The sequence below is a fragment of the Ranitomeya imitator genome, chromosome 4 (assembly GCF_032444005.1).
Source record: "Ranitomeya imitator isolate aRanImi1 chromosome 4, aRanImi1.pri, whole genome shotgun sequence".
Classification (NCBI taxonomy): domain Eukaryota; kingdom Metazoa; phylum Chordata; class Amphibia; order Anura; family Dendrobatidae; genus Ranitomeya; species Ranitomeya imitator.
This window is the reverse complement of record NC_091285.1, coordinates 630,826,191-630,850,909: the sequence shown is the minus strand read 5'-3', so window position 1 is coordinate 630,850,909 and position 24,719 is coordinate 630,826,191. Positions and strand designations below refer to the sequence as shown.

At 44.1% G+C, this 24,719-nt stretch overlaps 1 protein-coding gene across 2 annotated transcripts in view; it reads right to left on the bottom strand.

Moving 5' to 3' along the window:
* Nucleotides 1-351: 351 nt before the first annotated feature.
* The window catches only part of LOC138676981 (melanin-concentrating hormone receptor 1-like), a 61,567-nt gene continuing 37,199 nt past the window's right edge, over nucleotides 352-24,719 (bottom strand). Inside the window, exons 4-5 of one of the 2 annotated variants that reach the window (XR_011320852.1) lie at nucleotides 7,646-7,925; nucleotides 352-767 (exon numbers count right to left, since the gene is read on the bottom strand). Coding sequence is in view for 1 of the 2 variants with exons in the window: in XM_069766716.1 (XP_069622817.1) it covers nucleotides 7,709-7,925 (217 nt within the window). In the remaining variant the exon portion in view is untranslated. Of the gene's footprint in view, nucleotides 768-7,588; nucleotides 7,926-24,719 lie in introns of those variants that run through there. The other variant, XM_069766716.1, reaches the window with a different exon arrangement.

The following is a 24,719-nucleotide window of genomic DNA, read 5'->3' as shown; positions in this document are numbered from 1 at the left end:
GCTGTGCTCACACAGCCAGTACAGGAGGAGTGCTGAGCACAGCGCTGGAGGACAGACAGCGTTAGGTAAGTATGTACTGTTTGTTTTTTTTACTTTTAGGAAGGTAACCAGGGTAAACATCGGGTTACTAAGCGCGGCCCTGCGCTTAGTTACCCGATGTTTACCCTGGTTACCGGCATCGTTGGTCACTGGAGAGCGGTCTGTGTGACAGCTCTCCAGCGACCAAACAGCGACGCTGCAGCGATCTGGATCGTTGTCGGTATCGCTGCAGCGTCGCTTAATGTGAAGGGGCCTTAAGGCCATAGGCATATAGTTCCTCTTTAGTTAAATTTTTCCAAGTTTTTTTTTTTTCCGAAGCAATACGTTTACCTTCCACATTCGTACACAAAACTACCTCATCTGCAATATCATCTGAAACAAATTTACTGAAAACATATTTTTTGGACATGAATTGGGAAATTCCGACAGCTCCTTGAGGAACTCTAATAATATTATGTGATGGGGTGCGTGCATGAGCCACAGCAGTACTGTTCCAAAAAACATTTGTTTTAGATGTTCTACTTGCACATTCTGCTGGATCCATTACTTCTTCATCATCTGAGGAATCGCTGGACGATGAAGTTGATACATTAGCTGGTGGAATATACTCTTCATCCGACAAAGAAATGTCATTGTCTTCATCACTATTGAAAATAATCGCCTCAATTTCTTGGACAGTCAATCCCCTTGATGTAGACTGTGCCATTGTAATCTTAGATGTGAGTAAACTAAAATGAAAAGTAAAAAATAAAGATTACAATCAGGCTTGTGCACTATACACTGTGTGTGCTAAAGGTACTGTCACACTAGACGATATCGCTAGCGATCCGTGACATTGCAGCGTCCTCGCTAGCGATATCGTCCAGTGTGACAGGCAGCAGCGATCAGGCCCCTGCTGGGAGATCGCTGGTCGGGGAAGAAAGTCCAGAACTTTATTTCGTCGCTGGACTCCCCGTAGACATCGCTGAATCGGCGTGTGTGACACCGATTCAGCGATGTCTTCACTGGTAACCAGGGTAAACATCGGGTAACTAAGCGCAGGGCCGCGCTTAGTAACCCGATGTTTACCCTGGTTACCAGCGTAAAAAAACAAACAGTACATACTTACATTCAGCTGTCTGTCCCTTGCCGTCTGGTTCCTGCACTGACTGCTGGCCGTAAAGTGAAAGCAGAGCACAGCCACAGCGGTGAGTCACCGCTGTGTGACTCACCGCTGTGCTGTGCTTTCACTTTCACTTTACGGCCAGCAGTCAGTGCAGGAACCAGACGGCAAGGGACAGACAGCTGAATGTAAGTATGTACTGTTTGTTTTTTTACGATGGTAACCAGGGTAAACATCGGGTTACTAAGCGCGGCCCTGCGCTTAGTTACCCGATGTTTACCCTGGTTACCGGGGACCTCGGGATCGTTGGTCGCTGGAGAGCTGTCTGTGTGACAGCTCTCCAGCGACCAAACAGCGACGCTGCAGCGATCCGGATCGTTGTCGGTATCGCTGCAGCGTCGCTAAGTGTGACGGTACCTTAAGACTTTGTTAGTGTTTGTGTGCTTAGGGTAAAGTACAGCCCCCCTACTCTTACCTTCAACAGATCACTTTCTTGTAAGTGCAGTAGAAGCATTTGGTTTTGGAGCTGAGAAAGGTTCTTTGTTACAGACCAAAGAAAGCTGACTTCTTCCTCCAAAGTCTCTCCAGCAACTAGGATTTAGGACTAAAGGACCTGTACTGACATCATAATCACGTTACTTTGTGAGGGGAAACTCCCTTCCAGGATCACATTACCATGTCAGGCAGAATCCACACTCTTCCCAGCAACAGCCATCGACCAATAGTCATAAAGACTGAGTCATAAGTTCTTCCCCAACAACAGTACAGACAAAAAGACTGAGGAGTACATGTAAACCAAAGCAGGCCTCAAAGGCCCCAGGTACGTGAATCTGGGGTAGTCACAAAAAAAGCGTTGCTATACGAGATGCCTATAACATAAAAATATATGAACAACTGGATATTACTAACAACTATATACCTGAGGATTACCTTGAGTTTCAAAATTCTAACTAATGTAGTTTTACAGATAATAGAAAACAAGTAACCTAGCAGGCCTGCGAGGCCCCAGGTACGCGTTCTAGGGTTAATGAACAATGTTTTATTTTTGGAAAAAAAATGCCGTGGGCAATTTTCTGCGCCAGAGGGGGAAAGCCGACGGCCGGGGGCATTATATTTCTAGCCTGGCAATGGGATAATACCCATGGCCCCTTCCCAGGCTATGAATATCAGCCCACAGCTGTCTGCATAGCCTTTACTGGCTATCAAAATAGGGGGACCCCCCAAAAAATTACATGGGGTCCCTCTATATTTTATAGCCAGAAAGGCTACGCAAACAGATGCGGGCTGATATTCATAGCCTAGAGAGGGGCCATGGATATTGCCCCCTACCCCCCCCCCGGCTACAAATACCAGCCCCCAGCCGCCCCAGAAATGGCGCATTTGTAAGATGCGCAAATTCCAGCACTTAGCCTCTGTCTTCCCACTCCCATATAGTGGCGGGATATGGGGTAATAAGGGGTTAATGTCACCTCGCTATTGTAAGATGATATTAAGCCCGGTTAATAATGGAGAGGCGTCAATAAGACACCTATCCATTATTAATTCTATAGTAGTGAAACAGTAAAAAAAAAACACAGCCAGAAAAAAAGTATTTTAATATTCTTAATTTCACCATACTTACCATACTTGATCGCCTACAAAAAATTAAAAATAATAAACCAACCGTATACTCCCTGTCAAAAGCAGTCCAATTAATAACGAGTGTGCCATGACGATCTCTCTTATAGAACAGTGACATCGGGTGATGTCACCGCTCTATAGGGCCTCCCAGTGATGAAATGACAGGAGACAATGGCTCCTGCAGTGCATCACTGAAGAGGTTACTGTAGTTCAGGCTCTCACTTTATGGCAATGTTGCGTTGGAATTTTTACACACAGCAGTGCCGCAAGTGAGAGTAGGAACTATTTCTCATAGCGGCGGAGGGATATACTGCGGAAGGATACCTTCCGTCATTGTATCCTGGACCCCCTGGAGAGCGGTCGCATCAGCTGATGTGGCTGCTCTCCACAGAAGATCGTCATGGGACACTCGTATTAATTGGATTTCTGCGGATCAGGGAGTATATTGTTTGTGCATTGTTTTAATATTTTTTACAGGTGAGCAATGGCTTCGGGGATCAAGGTGATGGTGAGTATGTACTGTATGTTGTATGTTCTGTATGTTCTATGTTCTGTATGTTGTATGTACTGTATGTTGTATGTTCTGTATGTTGTATGCTGTATGTACTGTATGTATGTACTCTATGTTGTAAGTTCTGTATGTATGTACTGTATGTATGTGCTGTATGTTGTATGTACTGTATGTATGTACTGTATGTTGTATGTTCTGTATGTCTGTACTGTATGTTGTATGTTCTGTGTGTTGTATGTACTGTATATGCGTGTATTTGTTTTTTTTCGTACACTTGAACACAGTAGCCAGATGAAGGGACAATACTGTCCCATCATCTGGCTACCGGTCACTGTAGCAGGCATAGCCGGATGGGACTAGTAGTCCCATCGGACATTGCCTGCCTACATACAGACCCACACACACACACAGACCCGCACACACCCAAGCACAGACACACACAGCCCCACGATCACCGCAGACCCCTGTGATCGCCGCACAGCTCCGCGATCACCGCAGCCCCGCTATCCCCGCACACAGACACACAGCCCAGCAGACACACATATCTTCCCCGCACACAGTCTCCGCCCACACACATTGTCTCTGCCCACACTCCGCCCACACACTCTTCCCCCTCCCGATCTGCAGCGTTTCGCGCACCCAACTCCGCAGCAAAACCGCAGATTCTGCGGTTTTGCTGCAGATTTGACTGAATCAATACAAGTCAATGGGCGCAGAAACAATGCAGATACGCAAAAAGGAAGTCACATTGTCCTTTTTTGAATCTGCTGTGTTTTCAGTGCGGAATTTTACGCACCATTAGCACAGCATTTTTTCCTCCATTGATTTACATTGTGCTGTAAATCACTTGCAGATCTGCAGCGTTTCCGCATGGAGAAAAACGGAAATCCGCAACGTGTGCACATAGCCTAAATCACAACTATCTGTTTTTCATTGTGCATTGCATAACATAAGAAAACAAAATGGCTGCAAAGGTGACAGTACAAAGCCCTTATGATGGGCCTCATTGCTGCCTGCTGTCCTGGAGTTGTGCCTTTGAGCTCTATACTGAAAAATAGAAATGTAGGTAGAAAATAATTATCATTGGGATTATTTTACTCTTTGTTCATTGGTGGACCATGAGAATCAGTGAGTTCTGTCTAAATGATGAGGCACAGAAGGGTAATGAACCATGTCAGATTTTATCTGCATATATAGTTTAGTGAAAATGGCCGTGAGCTTTAAAGGGATTGTCTGAAGGACAGATATTTATAGCATGAGTATATGCCCAGAGATCTAATAGGTGGGATACCAGGACCCCATCCGTTTATAGAGAATCTGGATCCTGTATCCCCCATAGTGTTATAAAAGAGATTGTCCAGTTAAAACAAGTTACCACCTATCGATAGGATCAGCAGCTTATCACGTAGCCATTAGATAGGCGATAACCTGTTTACACTGGACAACCTCTTTAGGACTAGTTGAACCGAACTACAAAAGGGGTTAAAGTAGCCAGAAACCTGCAATCTCCATTATATATCAAGTGACAAAAACACATGAGGGTTTTTTTCATGGACATGGCACAAATGTCTGTCATGGATGTACCCTTTTAGGCCATAAGTGGTGATAATGCATGTTGTTTCTGCAATGGGGTACAGTATTTTCTGCAGTTGGTCTTATAAGGCTACTTTCACACTTCCGTCTTTATAAAGACGTTGCAATGCGTCGTTCTGTGCAAAAAATGCATCCTGCAAAGTTGCCCGCAGGATGCGTTTTTTGCACGTAGACTTGTATTACTGACGCATCGCGACGTATGGACACACGTTCCATACGTCGTGCACTGGATGCGTCGGTAATTGGCGGACCGTCGTCACAAGAAAACGTTCAATGTAACGTTTTTTTGTGCGACGCGTTCGACATTTTCGACCGCGCATGCGCAGCCGAAACTCCGCCCCCTCGTCCCCGGAACTCATAATGGGCAGCGGATGCGTCTCAGAAAACAGCATCTGCTGCCCTCGTTGTGCATAATTTTGCACAACGTCCGTCGGTACGTCGGGCCGACGGAAGTGTGAAAGTAGCCTTAGTCTTAGAAGAGAATGGACACTGATCTCCAGATTAGACACTGAAAGGTCTACATTTTGGAACCTTTTGGCCTTGTTCACATTGGGCAGATCTGATTCATTTTATATTTAGAAAAATCATGATCCTGTACACTCCATATGCACTTGTAAGAACGCTCGTTGGCCATTAAAAATGTGGAGATGAGCTCCCAGTGGACGAGAAAAACACTTGTTCTATGGCTAATCATAGATTATACATGCCTAAAAAACATTATTGTCAGCAGCACATCTCCCATGTAAACAGAGGACATGCTACCAACAATGTGCATGTCCTACCGGATCCAAACTTTTATTCATTCATTCAAAAGATAATGTATCATGAGAAAACGTTTCTATTGAGGTTTTATGTTAAATATGTTTTTTTTTTTTCATTTTTCTTATAAAAATCTGTATTTTTTTTTTTACTTGCATCTTACGATTGGTGAATCCAGTGTTATACAGTATATAGGTGTTATCTGTTAACTGTCATACTGTCTCTGATGATAATGAGACTTCTGAAAAGCCTTCTTTAAAGAAAATGAAATAGTCTAAAGAGAAGTCTAAAATAGCCTCAAGGACCGATGTGAAATTTTTAATAAAAATACGTATTATTTTGCAATAAAAGGAAAAAAAATAAGTTTAGAATCATGGTAATTGTACTGACCTGGAGAATCATGATGCCAGGTCATTTTTACCACACAATGAAATCAAATCCAACCTACAAATGACAGAAATACAATTTCACAGAACTTGGATTTTTTTTTTCCAGTACATTGTATGGTAAACATTCAAAACTACAACTCATCCCTTAAAAAAAATCAATAACTGCATATTGCTATGTTATAAAAAAAAAAAAAGTAATGGCTCATGGGAGAAGGGGAGGAAAAAATTATGAGAACACAAAAATGAAAATGTGTAATTTTCTGATGATACATTCCTTTTAAACAAGCCCCAATCAATTTTTCATGTCATAGTACTCCTACCCATGTTAGTCTATGGGGCTGTGCAAAAGTCCACATTTTTCCTTGGACAAGTGGTCGGAGAAAAATATTGCAGCAAGCCTCTCAGAATTGGATGGCACTTGCTCATTCATGTCTATGGGTGTGTGAAAGAAAATCGGACCGCACTTGGATGATATCAGAGTGCAGTCCGATTATCACAGACTGACAAAATGGAGAAGGTGGAGAAACCTTTTTTTTTTTTTTCATCTCCAAAAAAATCGAATCCCATTCTGATCCAAGTGTGATTAGCATAATTGGACCGTTTTTTGGGGGGGAGAAAACAGTCATCTGTACCTGCCCTTAAAGACAGAAATCGCCTGTGATTAGCCCTTTACGCTTTTCCTTTTTTACTAGTCGTTTTAGCTGTCAAAATAAATCAAAACTCATGTGAACAATGCCTTAGTGCAAATATATTCCCTGTCCGTCCCGTCTCTTCTGAACAAGATAGTCTTCTACTTTAAGCTAAGCCTAAAGTTATGTTTAATGATTGTGCCGTCATAGATCTCTGTACATAAAATATACCGCAACTATAACACCTCAGGTACTATATAGAAAAATAGTAGACTGGCACCAATTGTAGAGCCCCTGTATCGAAATCACTGTGTTAAAGATCTGATGCTTGGTCGTTAAAGGGAACCTGTCACCTGAATTTGGCGGGACAGGTTTGCGGTCATATGGGCGGGGTTTTCGGGTGTTTGATTCACCCTTTCCTTACCCGTTGGCTGCATGCTGGCCGCAATATTGGATTGAAGTTCAAGCTGTGCCCTCCGAAGTACATGCCTGCGCAAGGCAATCTTGCCTTGTGCACGCGCAGTATGCGTTGCCCAGCTGCAGGCAAAACCGAAAAGCCTTAGTGCGCATGCAGCGGCGCACTATGTCCCAGAAGTATTTAGCTGTGTTCCGGGACATAGTGCGCCAGCACATGCGCACTAATGCTTTTTGGCTTTGCCCGCAGTTGCGCAAAGCATACTGCGCGTGCGCAAGGCAAGATTGCCTTGCACAGGCATGTACTTCGGAGGACACAGCATGAACTTCAACCCAATATTGCGGCCAGCATGCAGCCAGCGGGTAAGGAAAGGGTGAATCAAACACCCGAAAACCCCGCCCATATGACCGCAAACCTGTCCCGCCAAATTCAGGTGACAGGTTCCCTTTAAACCACAACTTCCAGCATGTTATGATAGCGGTAGGTTCTCAGAGATGCTGGTTGTTGTAGCTTGACCAATAGGTGGAAAGTCACAAGATGAACATCACTGCACTAAACCTGATGTATAGCAACCAGGAAGATGTTTACTTGGATATTACTGGGGCACAGCTAGGGCTTCCATCATCACCCCAGGAAGAATTACAACAGGTATTACAAGATGCTGCTTTCGTCCCGTATTCCCAGACTGATCCTGGTGTTCTCAGTGATGGAACATGGTGGGGTCTCCAGGTGAATAGTCCTCCTCCGGTGCTGAGGAGCACAATATCCATCTATGGGAGGACTGTTGATGGCTGAGCTTGGACCATTATTCGGTAAGGTTGCAATCGGCCAAAATCCAGCCCAATGGCGGAAAAGGAATCGACAGCATCTGCAATTGGAAAGGAGGCAATTAATGTGACGGCGTATATCAGCCAAATGGACACTCTTCTCATAAAAGTTTGGCTAATAAAGCCCATTGACTTTCCAGTTCTGAAAATCAGTTCTTTACCAGAAGGAAGGAAAACAATCCATCTAAGGCTTCTTTCACACTAGCGTCGGAATCTCCCCGTCGCAATGCGTCGGGGAGAGATTCCGACGCTAGCGTTTGCTGCATTGCACAATGGAGGCAGCGGATGCATTTTTCCGGCGCATCCGCTGCCCCATTGTAAGGTGCGGGGAGGTGGGGGCAGAGTTCCGGCCGCGCATGCACGGTCGGAAAAAGCGGTCCGTCGGGAGAAAAAAACGTTACATGTAGGGTTTTTTTCTCCCGATGATCCGCCAAAGCACGACGCATTCGTCGCAAGACGGATGCGAAGTGTGCAAATCCGTCGCAAATGCGTCGTCAATAGAAGTGTATGGGGAAAAAACGCATCCTGCAAGCACTTTTGCAGGATGCGTTTTTTCTGCAAAACGACGCATTGTGACGGATTTACAAAAAACGCTAGTGTGAAAGTACCCTAAGTATGAAGGTGCCACCTGTACTATAACTCGGAATGCGTGTATTGCAGCATGACTAAGGACATTGGCCAAACCAAAGTCTCACCTACAAGATAACGACACCCTGCACTGATGTGCAAGAACCCTGGCAAAGCTCTCTGCAGTTGCATGTCTCTCTATGTCGCTATTTCTTTTAATAAAAATGTTGGAACATAATAAGCACCGATCAGATCTGGATTCGATCACTGCTATTTAATCAGTTACAGTAGATGCTGCTGTCAGTAGCTGACATCGGCATTTAAGGGAAATTTGTCATAAAAAAGTGACGTATTGCGTTAGTCAAGTATCAGTAGGATCAACCCTCCTAAGCCGTCTATATGAGCATGTAGCTCATGGGAAGCTGAATAAAATAATACTTTGATATCTGTGATCCGATGTCTGAATACCGACAAATCCAGGTTTTTCTTACTATGTAAATGAGCTGTTAAGATCTATGGGAGGGACATAGATCTCCCTGGGAATTTGCCTCCAGAGATTATTGTAAGTGAAAGGAGCAGTTACCAGTGTGAGACATGTAGATCAGGGGAGCAGACTGTCAGTCATTACATGTCTCGCACTGATAACTGCCCCTTTCATTTACAATAATCTCTGGAGGCGGATTCTCTGGGAGATCTATGTCCCACCCACAGTTCAGTTACATATTAATAAAAACAATGGAATAAGACATCATATTGCGGATATAGAGGTATCATTTTATTCAATATATGACCTGCGTTCCCATATAGACTTGTTAGGAGGATTGACCCAACTGTCCTATTTTACTTTATGGAGAGCCTGTGTGCTGTGACTGTCACACAGCCGCGACACATGCAGCTGCGGCGTCGAAGAGCTGATCATCGGGAGCGCTGCAGGTATCCGGGTTCTAGAGGCAGCTTCTTCGGTAAGCGCTAGAGCTTGCCGAATATGGAGGGAGCCGACGATGTTCGCTCATCTCTGCTCACAACATACCCAGTAAATGTCAGCAATGTTACAGTTATCAGTTGTAATCCTGCCTCTGATGACAAGGAAACCGCTGTAAACGCTCCATGAAACAGCAGGAATTATTTATCTAAAATAGGCCAAGTTGCCAGAGTGAAAAACTGCAAGATTAATATTTTTTTTAATCACGAAATGAAAAAAAAAAGATATTGCTAACATTTGAAAAATACATGTCGGCCCATTTTGCTTTTTGTAATTTTTAAAGTGGAAAAGATGACTATATATATATATTTTTTTACTAAAATACAAAGGAAATGTGTGGTCTGTAACTATAGGCCTCTCAGAGATCATTTCATCTTCAACTTGTTTAATTGTTCACAATAAAAGTAATTTTGACCAGGGGTGTGCAAACTTTTACATGCCACTGTCACTCTGGAACGCTTCAATGGATCCCAGTGATTCTGAGATTGTTTACTTGTGACATATTGTACTTCATGATAGTGGTAAAATTTGTTCCATATGACATGCGTTTATTTGTGGAAACATTAGAAATTTTCTGAAAAATATGAGAATTTTGCAATTTTAGAATTTGTAATTCTTATGCCCTTAAACCAGAGAGTTATATCTCACTAAATAGTTAATAAATAACATTTCCCACATGTCTACTTTACATCTGCACCATTTCTTAAACATACCGTATATACTTGTGTATATGTCAACCCGAGTATAAGCCGAGGAACCTAATTTTGCCTTGAAAAACTGGGAAAACTTATTGACTCGAGTATAAGCCAGGTATGCATTCTCCCCTAATCCCTATTCTGGTAAGCGTGGCTCCTTATTCCCATCCTTGTCTGCATGGCTCCTTATTCCCATCCTTGTCTGCGCGGCTCCTTATTCCCATCCTTGTATGCGCGGCTCCTTATTCCCATCCTTGTATGCGTGGCTCCTTATTCCCATCCTTGTCTGCATGGCTCCTTATTCCCATCCTTGTATGCGCGGCTCCTTATTCCCATCCTTGTATGCGCGGCTCCTTATTCCCATCCTTGTATGCGCGGCTCCTTATTCCCATCCTTGTATACATGGCTCCTTATTCCCATCCTTGTATGCATGGCTCCTTATTCCCATCCTTGTATGCGCGGCTCCTTATTCCCATCCTTGTATGCGCGGCTCCTTATTCCCATCCTTGTATACATGGCTCCTTATTCCCATCCTTGTATGCGTGGCTCCTTATTCCCATCCTTGTCTGCATGGCTCCTTATTCCCATCCTTGTATGCGCGGCTCCTTATTCCCATCCTTGTATGCGCGGCTCCTTATTCCCATCCTTGTATGCGCGGCTCCTTATTCCCATCCTTGTATGCATGGCTCCTTATTCCCATCCTTGTATGCATGGCTCCTTATTCCCATCCTTGTATGCGCGGCTCCTTATTCCCATCCTTATATGCGCGGCTCCTTATTCCAATCCTTGTATGCATGGCTCCTTATTCCCATCCTTGTATGCATGGCTCCTTATTCCCATCCTTGTATGCATGGCTCCTTATTCCCATCCTTGTCTGCGTGGCTCCTTATTCCCATCCTTGTATGCGTGGCTCCTTATTCCCATCCTTGTATGCGTGGCTCCTTATTCCCATCCTTGTATGCGTGGCTCCTTATTCCCATCCTTGTATGCGTGGCTCCTTATTCCCATCCTTGTATGCGTGGCTCCTTATCCCTATCCTTGTATGCGTGGCTCCTTATTCCCATCCTTGTGTGCGTGGCTCCTTATTCCCATCCTTGTGTGCGTGGCTCCTTATTCCCATCCTTGTCTGCGTGGCTACTTACTCCCATCCTTGTATGCGTGGCTCCTTACTCCCATCCTTGTCTGTGTGGCTCCTTATTCCCATCCTTGTATGCATAGCTTCTTATGCCCATCCTTGTCTACATGGTTCCTCATTCCCATGCTTGTATGTATGGCCTCCATGAGAAAAGCATTAAATAAAAAAAATCCTACTTATCTTCCCTGCGCACCCTCGCAGCATCTCATTTCGGCATTCAGCAGCTCTTCCGGCCGGGCGATCATGTTTCCCCGCTCATTAAGGTCATGATTATTCACCTCTCTCCAGCCTATGGGAGCGGAGAGAGGTGAATATTCATTACCTTAATGAGCGGGCACCCATTAGAGCCCGGCAGCTGCTGGAGGCTGCAGCTGTAGCTGTGCGTGCACTATAGGAGAAATGAATATTCATTGCCAGTTCAGTGAATATTCATTTCTCTTTAGCAGCAGACACAGGCTTTAGCCGCAGCCACTCACCGACTCCTGCTTCCGGTGACCTGCTGCTCTGCCTCTCCCCCTCCCCAGCCATAAACTGGGACAATGACTCATGTATAAGCCAAGGTGGGCATTTTCAGCAAAAAAAAGTGCTGAAAAACTCGGCTTATACACGAGTATATACGGTACATTTTTTTGTTAGGCAGTTAGAAGGGTTAAAGGGCCACTGTCACCCCCCTCCAGCCGTTATAAACTAAAAGAGCCACCTTGTGCAGCAGTAATGCTGCATTCTAACAAGGTGGCTCTTTTAGTTTTTGGTTCATGTATTCCCAAAATAAAGCGTTTTGAAACTTATCCAAAATACCTGTCTTTACTCAGGGAGGCAGGTCCTCACTCCCCATCTTGAACTGCTACTCTGCCGTCACTCAAATCTTCAGGGGCTTTCGGCGCCGCCCCCTCCGCGCTGTTTTAGCTTCAAAACCGGTGCCTGCGCTGTGTACTACTGTGTTGTGCAGGCGCAGTAAGCTCTGGCCGTCTGACGTCCCAGCCAGGCTTGCAGACTGCGCCTGTGCGGGCAGTGCGGCCACCCACCTTGGGAATCCCAGCCCCGCAGTGTGTTATGCATTATGCACAGTGCAGGGCTAGGATTCCTGGGCATGCGCACTGCGTGTGTCAGCCTGTCACCCAGGTCCCCTGCCTTACAGCATCTGTATATTTAGCTGATAGTGCCTCCTCCTAGCAATCGCCGGGAAAGAATTGCTAGGAGGAGGCACGAAGTTGGATCCAAAATGGCCGACTTCAAAATGGCCAGCATGATCACCACCCATCTTGAAAGGTTTTCATCCTCCCATATACTAATGTGCCACAAACAGGAAGTTGATATCACCAACCATTCCCATTTTATTTAGGTGTATCCATATAAATGGCCCACCCTGTAGTTTTTGCCTAGTGCTGCTGTAGCTGACTCTGATTGCTCTGATTTGTCCTGCTGCGTTGCTGTCTGAACCCGTGTCTCTGTTTTCCCCTATTCCTGTCTTGACTCCGTGTTTCCCGTTAGTGTGCTGACTCCCTGGTTTTGACTTGGCTTGTATCCTGAAGCAAAAAGAACTTCCTCACTATATATAATATTAAACCCTTCAAATAAACAGCTTATACCAATTGAGAATAACTGAAGGATCAGTCAATTGAGTAAAAAAGATATCAAAATTTTATTAGAACAATAATACATAATATGACCAAAAAAAGTGAAAAATAGGACTGTACAAGTGTACATAGAGACAACCAACTATGACCAACTACAGTAGACATACCATGGCATATATCAAATGCTATAACAATATTACGGTAATTTATAAATGTATTAAAGTAACAGTCCATATGTCTATGATATACAGTATCCCATTGAATGAACACTGTGACAAAAAGTTATAAAGTGGCTATAGTGCAAAGGGGACCACAAATCTTAATGTATTACATCAGTAAATGGTATGGTCCCATTGAAGGAGATGCCCCAGAGGCTCTAATTAATTATGACTGGTAATACCACAAAATGGTCAATACATATACAATCCTCTGCTGAACAAATATCTAACATATTACATCAAAAAATTGTATAGTTCCATTTGGGGAGGTGCCTCAGAGGCTGCAATAAATTAAGACTTGTAATACAAATAATGATCAATACATATACAAGCCTCTGCTAAACGTTCAATAGCAAACTCCCCCGCAACTGCCACCCTAATCAAATAGTTAATTACCTGTGTCCATGCTAAGGGGATATATGACACTGCTGTGCCTGCACCTGACTTGTATCCTGACCTGCTTCTATTTTTTTGCTTATCCGTTCTTGACTGTTACTGATTCCCTGGTTTGTCTCTGACTGTGAGTTTGCTTATTCCTTTGGTACTGTGCTACAGTCTAGGATTTGACTTGGCTTGTTTGACTATTCTGCTGCCACCTCTGGTAGCCTCACTGCTGCACTGCAGGCCAGCTCTCTATAGGTGCAGTGCTGCTTCCACTCTACTGCCATCTAGTGGAGCCTGCACATACCTGCATAGTAGCAGCGTGACATTATAACTGACCAGAAACAGACGTTTTTTTTTCTCTGCTCTGCTTTCTATAGATCGATACCTTGGCTGATCAAATGACTAGTTTGGCACAAATGATGCAGGATCTGTCTGTGGAACATAGGGCCTTGGCCACATCTCATAACCACCTGCAAAGAGAGCTTTCTGACATGGTAAAATCTTTGCAGGGATCTTCTTCACAGTCTGTCTGTATGCACTTTGTCACTGTTGATGTCTCATTGCACTCTCCTGAACCTACGATCGGGCTCCCAGATATGTTCTCCGGGGAAAAGGAGAGGTTCTGTACGTTTAAGGAGAGTTGCAAGCTATTGTTTTCTCTTAGACCCCGATATTCTGGAGATGAGTGTCAGTGAGTGGGGATAATCATTTCCTTACTTCGGGAGGGACCTCAATCGTGGGCTTTTTCTTTACCTGCTACTGCCCCTGAATGTATGTCTGTGGATAGGTTCTTTGAGGCTCTAGGACTTATTTTTGACAAGCCTGACTGGGTCAGAGTGGCTGAGGACACAATCATGAGTCTCTTTCAGGGTAAGCTCTCGGCTGAATGGTATAGCTCCGAGTTCCGTCGCTGGTCCTGTGATGACTCTGCCCTGAGATGTCAGTTCAGGAGAGGACTTTCGGATCACCTGAAGGACGCTCTGGCTCTTCATCCACCACCCAGGCTATGACTCAGGCTATCCGTATGGATTGGAGGCTGCAGGCTATCCGTATGGATTGGAGGCTGCAGACAGAGGTATTACACAGCTAGATGTTCTGTTGCTCCCTGCTAATCCTGTTGTTTTGTCACTGTCTGAACCTATGGAGGTGGGGGGCCACCAACCTCAAGGAGGAGAGGAGACAGCGACGTGAAGGAAAGCTATGTTTTTACTGCGGAAATCCCGGACATTGGAAAAAGGACTGTTCCTCCTGCCCACCCATTAACAAGCGGCTGAGTCTGGGTGATTGTCGAGGAGGTCACCCAGACTCCCAGGTACCTTTTTTCTCATTCTCTAAAGTATTGTTTGAAGTGGAACTTAGTTGTGGGAGTTGCTTCACACCCACTTCTGCTTTTGTGGACTGCGGGTCATCCATGAACTTTATTGACTCTGACTTGGTGACCAAGTGTAAGTTAGGGACAGTTAGGCTGGAGACTCCTATTCAAATTGTTGCCATTGAGAAAACACCACTGGCTAAGAATGTCATTACATTTGTCTTGGAGTTTTTCCTTAAAGTGGATTCCTTGCACCAGGAACGTATTTCATGTATTGTTCTGGACAATCTGCCTGCGGGACTGGTGTTGGGGTTCCCCTGGTTACAGTTACATAACCCTGTGATAGATTGGGAATCTCGGGACATTGTCAATTGGGGTCCTAATCGTGTCAAAAACTGCCTTACTACTGTACTTGTGTCATCCATTAATCTCGAAGGATTTTGAGGATGTTTTTTCTCCAAAAAGGAGGCCGAGGTCTTATTACCACACTGCCCTTTTGACTGTACTATTAATCTGGTTCCGGGTGCTGAATTGCCCAAGGCCCGTTTGTACAACCTCTCTGGCCCATAGCGAACCGCTATGAAGGAGTATGTTTCTGAAAGCCTACGTAAAGGCCACATCTGTCTCTCCTGTGGTGGCTGGATTCTTTTTTGTAAAAAAAAAAAAAAGAGGGTGGTTTGCGCCCGTGCCTCGATTTTCGATCACAGTGAGAAATACCTATCCCCTCCCGCTCATCCCTGATTTGTACAATCAATTATCGGGGGCCAAATGGTTTTCTAAATTGGACTTCACGGGAGCATATAATCTAATCCATATTCGGGACGGGGATGAGAGGAAAACTGCATTTCTCACTTCTGAAGGGTTATTTGAGAATTTGGTTATGCCCTTTGGTCTTACTAATGCGCCAGCTGTTTTTCAGAATTTTATCAACCATGTATTTTCTGATTTTGTTGGGTGCTTTATGGTGGTATATTAAGATGATATTCTTGTGTTTTCATCTTACAAACAAGTTCACATGGATCATCTACGTGCGGTTCTCCAGAGGTTACGGGAGAACTCGCTCTTTGTGAAACCTGAAAAATGCAAATTTTTTGTCCAAGAATTGTCCTTTCTGGGATTCATTCTGTCTGTCAAGGGGTTTCATATGGACCCTGGGAATGTAGAGGCCATTGTGGATTGGGTGCAACCCAGAGACTTAAATGATCTTCAATGTTTTCTGGGGTTTGCAAGCTAATACAGGAAATTCATTAAGGGGTCTTCACAGGTGGTCAAGCCCCTCACTGATCTGACTTGTAAGGGGGCTGATCTCAAAAACTGGTCAGCTCCGGCTGTGGAGGCGTTTGCTTTATTAAAGAAATGCTTTATGTTTTCCCCTGTTTTGGTCCAACCTGATCTGTCTGAACCGTTCATCATTGAGGTGGACACGTCGGAGGTGGGGGCGGTGTTATCCCAAGGACCCACCACTTTGACTAATCAATAAAATTCAAGGCAGAACCTGAAGCCATTTTTTCACGCTGAAAGTCCAGTGATACTCCTTCCCTTCTAAGCCCTGTGCCCAAACAGTATTTTTTCACCACATATGGGGTATCGGTGTACACAGGAGAAACTGCACCACAAATTGTATGGTCCATTTTCTCCATTTTACCCTTTTCAAGATGCAAAATTTGGGGCTAAATCAATATTTTTGTTGGAAAAGGTAAAATGCTTATTTTTTTTCCTTTCATGTGGCTTTAACTCCCCTAAAGGTTTAATAAAGTTCTTGACTGTGGTTTTGATCACTCTGAGAGGTGCCTTTTTTAAATGGTGTCACATTTAAGTATTTTACTACATGTAGGCCCCTCGAAGTCACTTCAAATGGGATGAAGTCCCTAAAAAATTGGTTTTGTAAATTTTGTAAAGTTGTAAATGAGAAATTGCTGGTCAACTTTTAACCCTTCTAACATCCTAACGAAAAAAAAAATCAAAACTGATTCTAATGTAAAGTAGACAAATGGCAAATGTTATTTATTAACCATTTTGGGTGGCATAACTATCTGATTTAAGGGTTTAAAAATTCAAAGTTTGAAAATTGCAAAATGTTCACATTTGTTGTCAAATTTTTTATACTTTCCTAAATAAATGCAAATCATATTGACCAAAATTTACCACTAACATGAAGTACAACATGTCATGAAAAAAACAATCAGAGGGATGCATTGAAGAGTTCCAGGGTTATATCCTCATAAAGTGACACTGGTCAGAAGTGAAAAAATTGGCTTGGTCAGGAAGATGGAAACAGGCTGGAGGAGGTGAAGGGGTTAATACAGCAATATGTTATGGGGACCAAAATACATCAATATCATTTATGCTTACCTAACTTCCACTACACAAGTCAGGTAGTATGTAGATATTACTGTATTTGGTGAATTAAAAGGGTATTCCAGCCTCCATATATTACCACCTATCCAGTGGATAGTTAATGATTATTGGATTGGTGTGTGTCCCACCTTTATAATCCCCGTTCTCTCCTGGCCACAAGACTAGCAGCCTGGTTATGCCAATTGTCCTGACCGAGTGCCCTTCCATGCTGCAAGCAGATTTGCCTCTTTAGCATAGGGGAAGCCCAGAGCTTGATGTCTGTAAGTAGAGCTGCTGCATATGCATATCGCTGCCATCACATTATAAGGCCTCATGCACAGATATCTGTACAGATGCAAATGTAATTCCGTGTAGTTTCGTACCACGCTCCGTCAGGGGCCGTATGTATATTGAGAGAAACAATGCTTCTAGTGAAGAATAGATCCATACATGTGGCATTCAATAGAAAAAAGGCTCTGTATGAAATTGAAGGCATACCGATGTAGTAGTAAATAATTGCCTCCACACAGGTGAGTATGTACCGGTGGCATAAGGCTCCTTCAGAAAAAAGGACCCAGTTTCATCAGTGATTTTCATGCAAGTAAGAAAAGTAAAATGTAGCAGCACGCCACAGCATAGGTACAGTTGTGGCCTAAAGTATTGACACCCCTGATTCTGTCAGATAATACTCAGTTTCCTCCTGAAAATGATTGCAAACACAAATTCTTTGTTATTATCTTCATTTAATTTGTCTTAAATGAAAAAACACAAAAAGAATTGTCTTAAAGCCAAATTGGATATAATTCCACACCAAACATAAAAAAGGGGGGTGGACAAAAGTATTGGCACTGTTCGAAAAATCATGTGATGCTTCTCTAATTTGTGTAGTTTACAGCACCTGTAACTTAGCAAACTACTGGAGAAAAAAGAAGGAACACTGATCCAATATGTAAAAAAATATAATAAACAAATTTTATTCAATAAAGTACATAATTGTTGTGAATTCTGTGGCTGAATTCACTCCTGTGGTCACAAGTGGTACTGCAGCTTCTGGGCTTCCTCCCTCGGGTGTTCTGGTGAGCTCGTTGGCTGCCTTGTTATTTAACTCCACCTGATTCTGTCTTCCTTGCTCCTTGTCAATGTTCCAGTGTTGGATCTGAGCTTCTGGATCTTTCCTGTGGCCTGCTGCTCTGCTTAGATAAGTGCTTCTTTCCTTTTGTTGCTGTTTTTTCTGTCCAGCTTGTCTATTCGTTTTTGCTGGAAGCTCTGAGACGCAAAGGGTGTACCGCCGTGCCGTTAGTTCGGCACGGTGGGTCTTTTTGCCCCCTTTGCGTGGTTTTTTGCTTTAGGGTTTTTTGTAGACTGCAAAGTTCTCTTTGCTATCCTCGCTCTATCTAGAATATCGGGCCTCACTTTGCTGAATCTATTTCATCCCTACGTTTGTCTTTTCCTCTTGCTAACAGTCATTATATGTGGGGGGCTGCCTTTTCCTTTGGGGTATTTCTCTGAGGCAAGTCAGGCTTGTTTTTCTATCTTCAGGCTAGTCAGTTCCTCAGGCTGTGCCGAGTTGCATAGGTAGTGTCAGGCGCAATCCACAGCTGCCTTTAGTTGTGTTTAGGATAGGTTCAGGTATTGCGGTCTACAGAGATTCCACGTCTCAGAGCTCGTTCTATTGTTTTTGGGTTATTGTCAGATCACTGTATGTGCTCTGATTACTGGCACACTGTGTTACTGGATTGCCTTCAGAACAGTACAAGGAGCCAAACTAATGATTCTCAATAGAGGGAAAAAAGAAGTTCTGACATCATTTTTTTTTCTCAGCTCTGTGTTCAGTCTTTTTTTTCCCCTAGACATTAGGGTGCTTCAGGACACAGCTGTGGACATGGATATTCAGGCTCTGTGCTCTTCAGTGGATAATCTCGTTATAAATGTACAAAAGATTCAAGATACAATTGATTAGAAATCTATGCTAGAACCAAGAATTCCTATTCCTGATTTGTTTTTTGGTGATAGAACTAAGTTTCTGAGCTTCAAAAATAATTGTAAGCTATTTCTGGCCTTGAAACCTCATTCTTCTGGTAATTCAGTTCAACAGGTTTTGATTATTATTTCTTTTTTGCGCGGCGACCCTCAGGACTGGGCATTTTCTCTTGCGCCAGGAGACCCTGCATTGAGTGGTGTCGATGCGTTTTTCCTGGCGCTCGGATTGCTGTACGATGAGCCTAATTCAGTGGATCAGGCTGAGACAAATTTGCTGGCTTTGTGCCAGGGTCAGGATGATATAGAAGTATATTGTCAGAAATTTAGGAAGTGGTCAGTACTCACTCTGTGGAATGAATCTGCGCTGGCAGCTTTGTTCAGAAAGGGTCTCTCTGAGGCTCTTAAGGATGTCATGGTGGGTTTTCCTATGACTGCTGGTTTGAATGAGTCTATGTCTTTGGCCATTCAGATAGGTCGTCGCTTGTGCGAGCGTAAATCTGTGCACCATCTGGCGGTATTGTCTGAGATTAAAATGGCAAAAAAGAAAAAGTAGGCGCGCACTTACCCTGTTGCGGTGAATATCACTTTATTAGGACATATAAACAAACGGATAGCAGGGAGGGATAGGGTCAGCCACGGACAACGATCGTTTCGTGCTCAACGGCACTTCAACGGGTCCTCTTTGAGGACCCGTTGAAGTGCCGTTGAGCACGAAACGATCGTTGTCCGTGGCTGACCCTATCCCTCCCTGCTATCCGTTTGTTTATATGTCCTAATAAAGTGATACTCACCGCAACAGGGTAAGTGCGCGCCTACTTTTTCTTTTTTGCCATTTGGATTCTGCACACATTTTTCCTGGCAGCAGCACCCCGTTGATTCAGGTGTAAAGGATTCATACAGCCAGTATCACTTTCTGTGGTGCTAGACCGATATTATAATACGGTCACTGAGTTGGACCTTTGAGCAGTGCGGATGTATGTTTTCTCTACTATTGGACATTGTCTGAGATTAAACCTGAGCCTATGCAGTGCGATAGGACTATGACCAGAGTTGAACGGCAAGAACACAGACGTCTGAATGGGCTGTGTTTCTACTGTGGTGATTCCACTCATGCTATTTCTGATTGTCCTAAGCGCACTAAGCGGTTCGATAGGTCTGCCGTCATTGGTACTGTACAGTCCAAATTCCTTCTGTCCATTACCTTGATATGCTCTTTGTCATCGTATTCTGTCATGGCGTTTGTGGATTCAGGCGCTGCCCTGAATCTGATGGATTTGGATTATGCTAAACGTTGTGGTTTTTTCTTGGAGCCTTTGCGGTGTCCTATTCCGTTGAGAGGAATTGATGCTACACCTTTGGCCAAGAATAAACCTCAGTACTGGGCCCAGCTGACCATGTGCATGGCTCCTGCACATCAGGAAGTTATTCGCTTTCTGGTGCTACATAATCTGCATGATGTGGTCGTGTTGGGGTTGCCATGGCTACAAACCCATAATCCAGTATTGGATTGGAACTCTATGTCGGTATCCAGCTGGGGTTGTCAGGGGGTACATGGTGATGTTCCATTTTTGTCTATTTCGTCATCCACTCCTTCTGAGGTCCCAGAGTTCTTGTCTGATTATCAGGATGTATTTGAAGAGCCCAAGTCCGATGCCCTACCTCCGCATAGGGATTGTGATTGTGCTATCAATTTGATTCCTGGTAGTAAATTCCCTAAGGGTCGTTTATTTAATTTATCCGTGCCTGAACACACCGCTATGCGCAGTTATGTGAAGGAATCCCTGGAGAAGGGACATATTCGCCCATCGTCATCACCACTGGGAGCAGGGTTCTTTTTTGTAGCCAAGAAGGATGGTTCGCTGAGACCGTGTATTGATTACCGCCTTCTTAATAAGATCACTGTTAAATTTCAGTATCCCTTGCCATTGTTATCTGACTTGTTTGCTCGGATTAAGGGGGCTAGTTGGTTCACTAAGATAGATCTTCGTGGTGTGTATAATCTGGTGAGAATCAGGCAAGGAGATGAATGGAAAACGGCATTTAATACGCCCGAGGGTCATTTTGAGTATCTAGTGATGCCGTTCGGACTTGCCAATGCTCCATCTGTTTTTCAGTCTTTTATGCATGACATCTTCCGTGAGTATCTGGATAAATTCCTGATTGTTTACTTGGATGACATTTTGATCTTCTCTGATGATTGGGAGTCTCATGTGAAGCAGGTCAGAATGGTTTTCTAGGTCCTGCGTGCTAATTCTTTGTTCGTGAAGGGATCAAAGTGTCTCTTTGGTGTGCAGAAAGTTTCATTTTTGGGGTTCATCTTTTCCCCTTCTACTATCGAGATGGATCCGGTTAAGGTCCAAGCCATCCAGGATTGGACTCAGCCGACATCTCTGAAAAGTCTGCAAAAGTTCCTGGGCTTTGCTAATTTTTATCGTCGCTTCATCTGTAATTTTTCTAGCATTGCCAAACCATTGACCGATTTGACCAAGAAGGGTGCTGATTTGGTTAATTGGTCTTCTGCTGCCGTGGAAGCTTTTCAGGAGTTGAAGCGTCGTTTTTCTTCTGCCCCTGTGTTGTGTCAACCAGATGTTTCTCTTCCGTTCCAGGTCGAGGTTGATGCTTCTGAGATTGGAGCAGGGGCGGTTTTGTCACAGAGAGGTTCTGGTTGCTCAGTGTTGAAACCATGTGCTTTCTTTTCCAGGAAGTTTTCTGCTGCTGAGCGTAATTATGATGTGGGCAACCGAGAGTTGCTGGCCATGAAGTGGGCATTCGAGGAGTGGCGTCATTGGCTTGAAGGAGCTAAGCATCGCATGGTGGTATTGACTGATCATAAGAACCTTACTTATCTCAAGTCTGCCAAGCGCTTGAATCCTAGACAGGCCCGTTGGTCGTTATTTTTTGCTCGCTTCGATTTTGTGGTTTCGTACCTTCCGGGCTCTAAAAATGTGAAGGCGGATGCTCTGTCTAGGAGTTTTGTGCCCGACTCTCCGGGTTTATCTGAGCCGGCGAGTATCCTCAAGGAAGGAGTCATTGTGTCTGCCATCTCCCCTGATTTGCGGCGAGTGTTGCAAAAATTTCAGGCTAATAAACCTGATCGTTGTCCGGCCGAGAAACTGTTCGTCCCTGATAGGTGGACTAGTAAAGTTATCTCTGAACTTCATTGTTCGGTGTTGGCTGGTCATCCAGGAATCTTTGGTACCAGAGAGTTAGTGGCTAGATCCTTCTGGTGGCCATCTCTGTCACGGGATGTACGTACTTTTGTGCAGTCCTGTGGGATTTGTGCTAGGGCTAAGCCCTGCTGTTCACGTGCCAGTGGGTTGCTTTTGCCCTTGCCGGTCCCGAAGAGGCCTTGGACACATATTTCGATGGATTTCATTTCTGACCTTCCCGTTTCTCAAAAGATGTCAGTCATTTGGGTGGTCTGTGATCGCTTTTCTAAAATGGTCCATCTGGTGCCCTTGGTTAAATTACCTTCCTCTTCTGATTTGGTGCCTTTGTTCTTCCAGCATGTGGTTCGTTTGCATGGCATTCCTGAGAATATTGTTTCTGACAGAGGTTCCCAGTTTGTTTCAAGGTTTTGGCGAGCCTTTTGTGGTAGGATGGGCATTGACCTATCTTTTTCCTCGGCTTTCCATCCTCAGACTAATGGCCAGACCGAACGAACCAATCAGACCTTGGAAACATATCTGAGATGTTTTGTTTCTGCAGACCAGGATGATTGGGTGTCCTTTTTGCCGTTGGCTGAGTTCGCCCTTAATAATCGGGCCAGCTCGGCTACCTTGGTCTCTCCATTTTTCTGCAATTCTGGGTTCCATCCTCATTTCTCTTCAGGACAGGTTGAGACTTCGGACTGTCCTGGTGTGGATTCTGTGGTGGACAGGTTGCAGCAGATCTGGACTCAGGTAGTGGACAATTTGACCTTGTCCCAGGAGAAGGCTCAACTTTTCGCTAATCGCAGACGCCGTGTGGGTCCCCGACTTCGTGTTGGGGATCTGGTTTGGTTATCTTCTCGTCATATTCCTATGAAGGTTTCCTCTCCTAAATTTAAACCTCGTTTTATTGGTCCGTATAGGATTTCTGAGATTCTTAATCCTGTGTCCTTTCGTCTGACCCTCCCAGACTCCTTTTCCATACATAATGTATTCCATAGGTCGTTGTTGCGGAGATACGTGGCACCTATGGTTCCATCTGTTGAGCCTCCTGTCCCTGTTTTGGTGGAGGGGGAATTGGAGTATATTGTGGAGAAAATTTTGGATTCTCGTGTCTCTAGACGGAAACTCCAGTATCTGGTTAAATGGAAGGGTTATGCTCAGGAAGATAATTCCTGGGTTTTTGCCTCTGATGTCCATGCTCCAGATCTTGTTCGTTCCTTTCATGTGGCTCATCCTGGTCGGCCTGGGGGCTCTGGTGAGGGTTCGGTGACCCCTCCTCAAGGGGGGGGTACTGTTGTGAATTCTGTGGCTGAATTCACTCCTGTGGTCACAAGTGGTACTGCAGCTTCTGGGCTTCCTCCCTCAGGTGTTCTGGTGAGCTCGTTGGCTGCCTTGTTATTTAACTCCACCTGATTCTGTCTTCCTTGCTCCTTGTCAATGTTCCAGTGTTGGATCTGAGCTTCTGGATCTTTCCTGTGGCCTGCTGCTCTGCTTAGATAAGTGCTTCTTTCCTTTTGTTGCTGTTTTTTCTGTCCAGCTTGTCTATTCGTTTTTGCTGGAAGCTCTGAGACGCAAAGGGTGTACCGCCGTGCCGTTAGTTCGGCACGGTGGGTCTTTTTGCCCCCTTTGCGTGGTTTTTTGCTTTAGGGTTTTTTGTAGACTGCAAAGTTCTCTTTGCTATCCTCGCTCTATCTAGAATATCGGGCCTCACTTTGCTGAATCTATTTCATCCCTACGTTTGTCTTTTCCTCTTGCTAACAGTCATTATATGTGGGGGGCTGCCTTTTCCTTTGGGGTATTTCTCTGAGGCAAGTCAGGCTTGTTTTTCTATCTTCAGGCTAGTCAGTTCCTCAGGCTGTGCCGAGTTGCATAGGTAGTGTCAGGCGCAATCCACAGCTGCCTTTAGTTGTGTTTAGGATAGGTTCAGGTATTGCGGTCTACAGAGATTCCACGTCTCAGAGCTCGTTCTATTGTTTTTGGGTTATTGTCAGATCACTGTATGTGCTCTGATTACTGGCACACTGTGTTACTGGATTGCCTTCATAACACATAATATCACATAAATATACAAAATATGGATATCTTACATAAGGGACATAGTACATAGACCACAAGGCTGTACTAAAGACAGCTTCGTCGGGAGGACACCTATTGATATTTGATCTCTATATATTTATGTCACCCATATTTCCTTCGGGAGTTGCTATATATGTTTCTATCTCCATTTTGACGTGATGCCAGTGATGTCTTTAGTGCAATCTTGTGGTCTATGTACTTTGTCCCTTATGTAAGATATCCATATTTTGTATATTTATGTGATATTATGAACTTTATTGAATAAAATTTGTTTATTATATTTTTTACATATTGGATCAGTGCTCCTTCTTTTTTTCTCCAGTAGTTTGCTATTTATATTTTGAGGGGATCCCTACATTTATTAAGGAATTGTATAAGTGTAAGCACCTGTAACTTACCTGTGGCACCTAACAGGTGTTG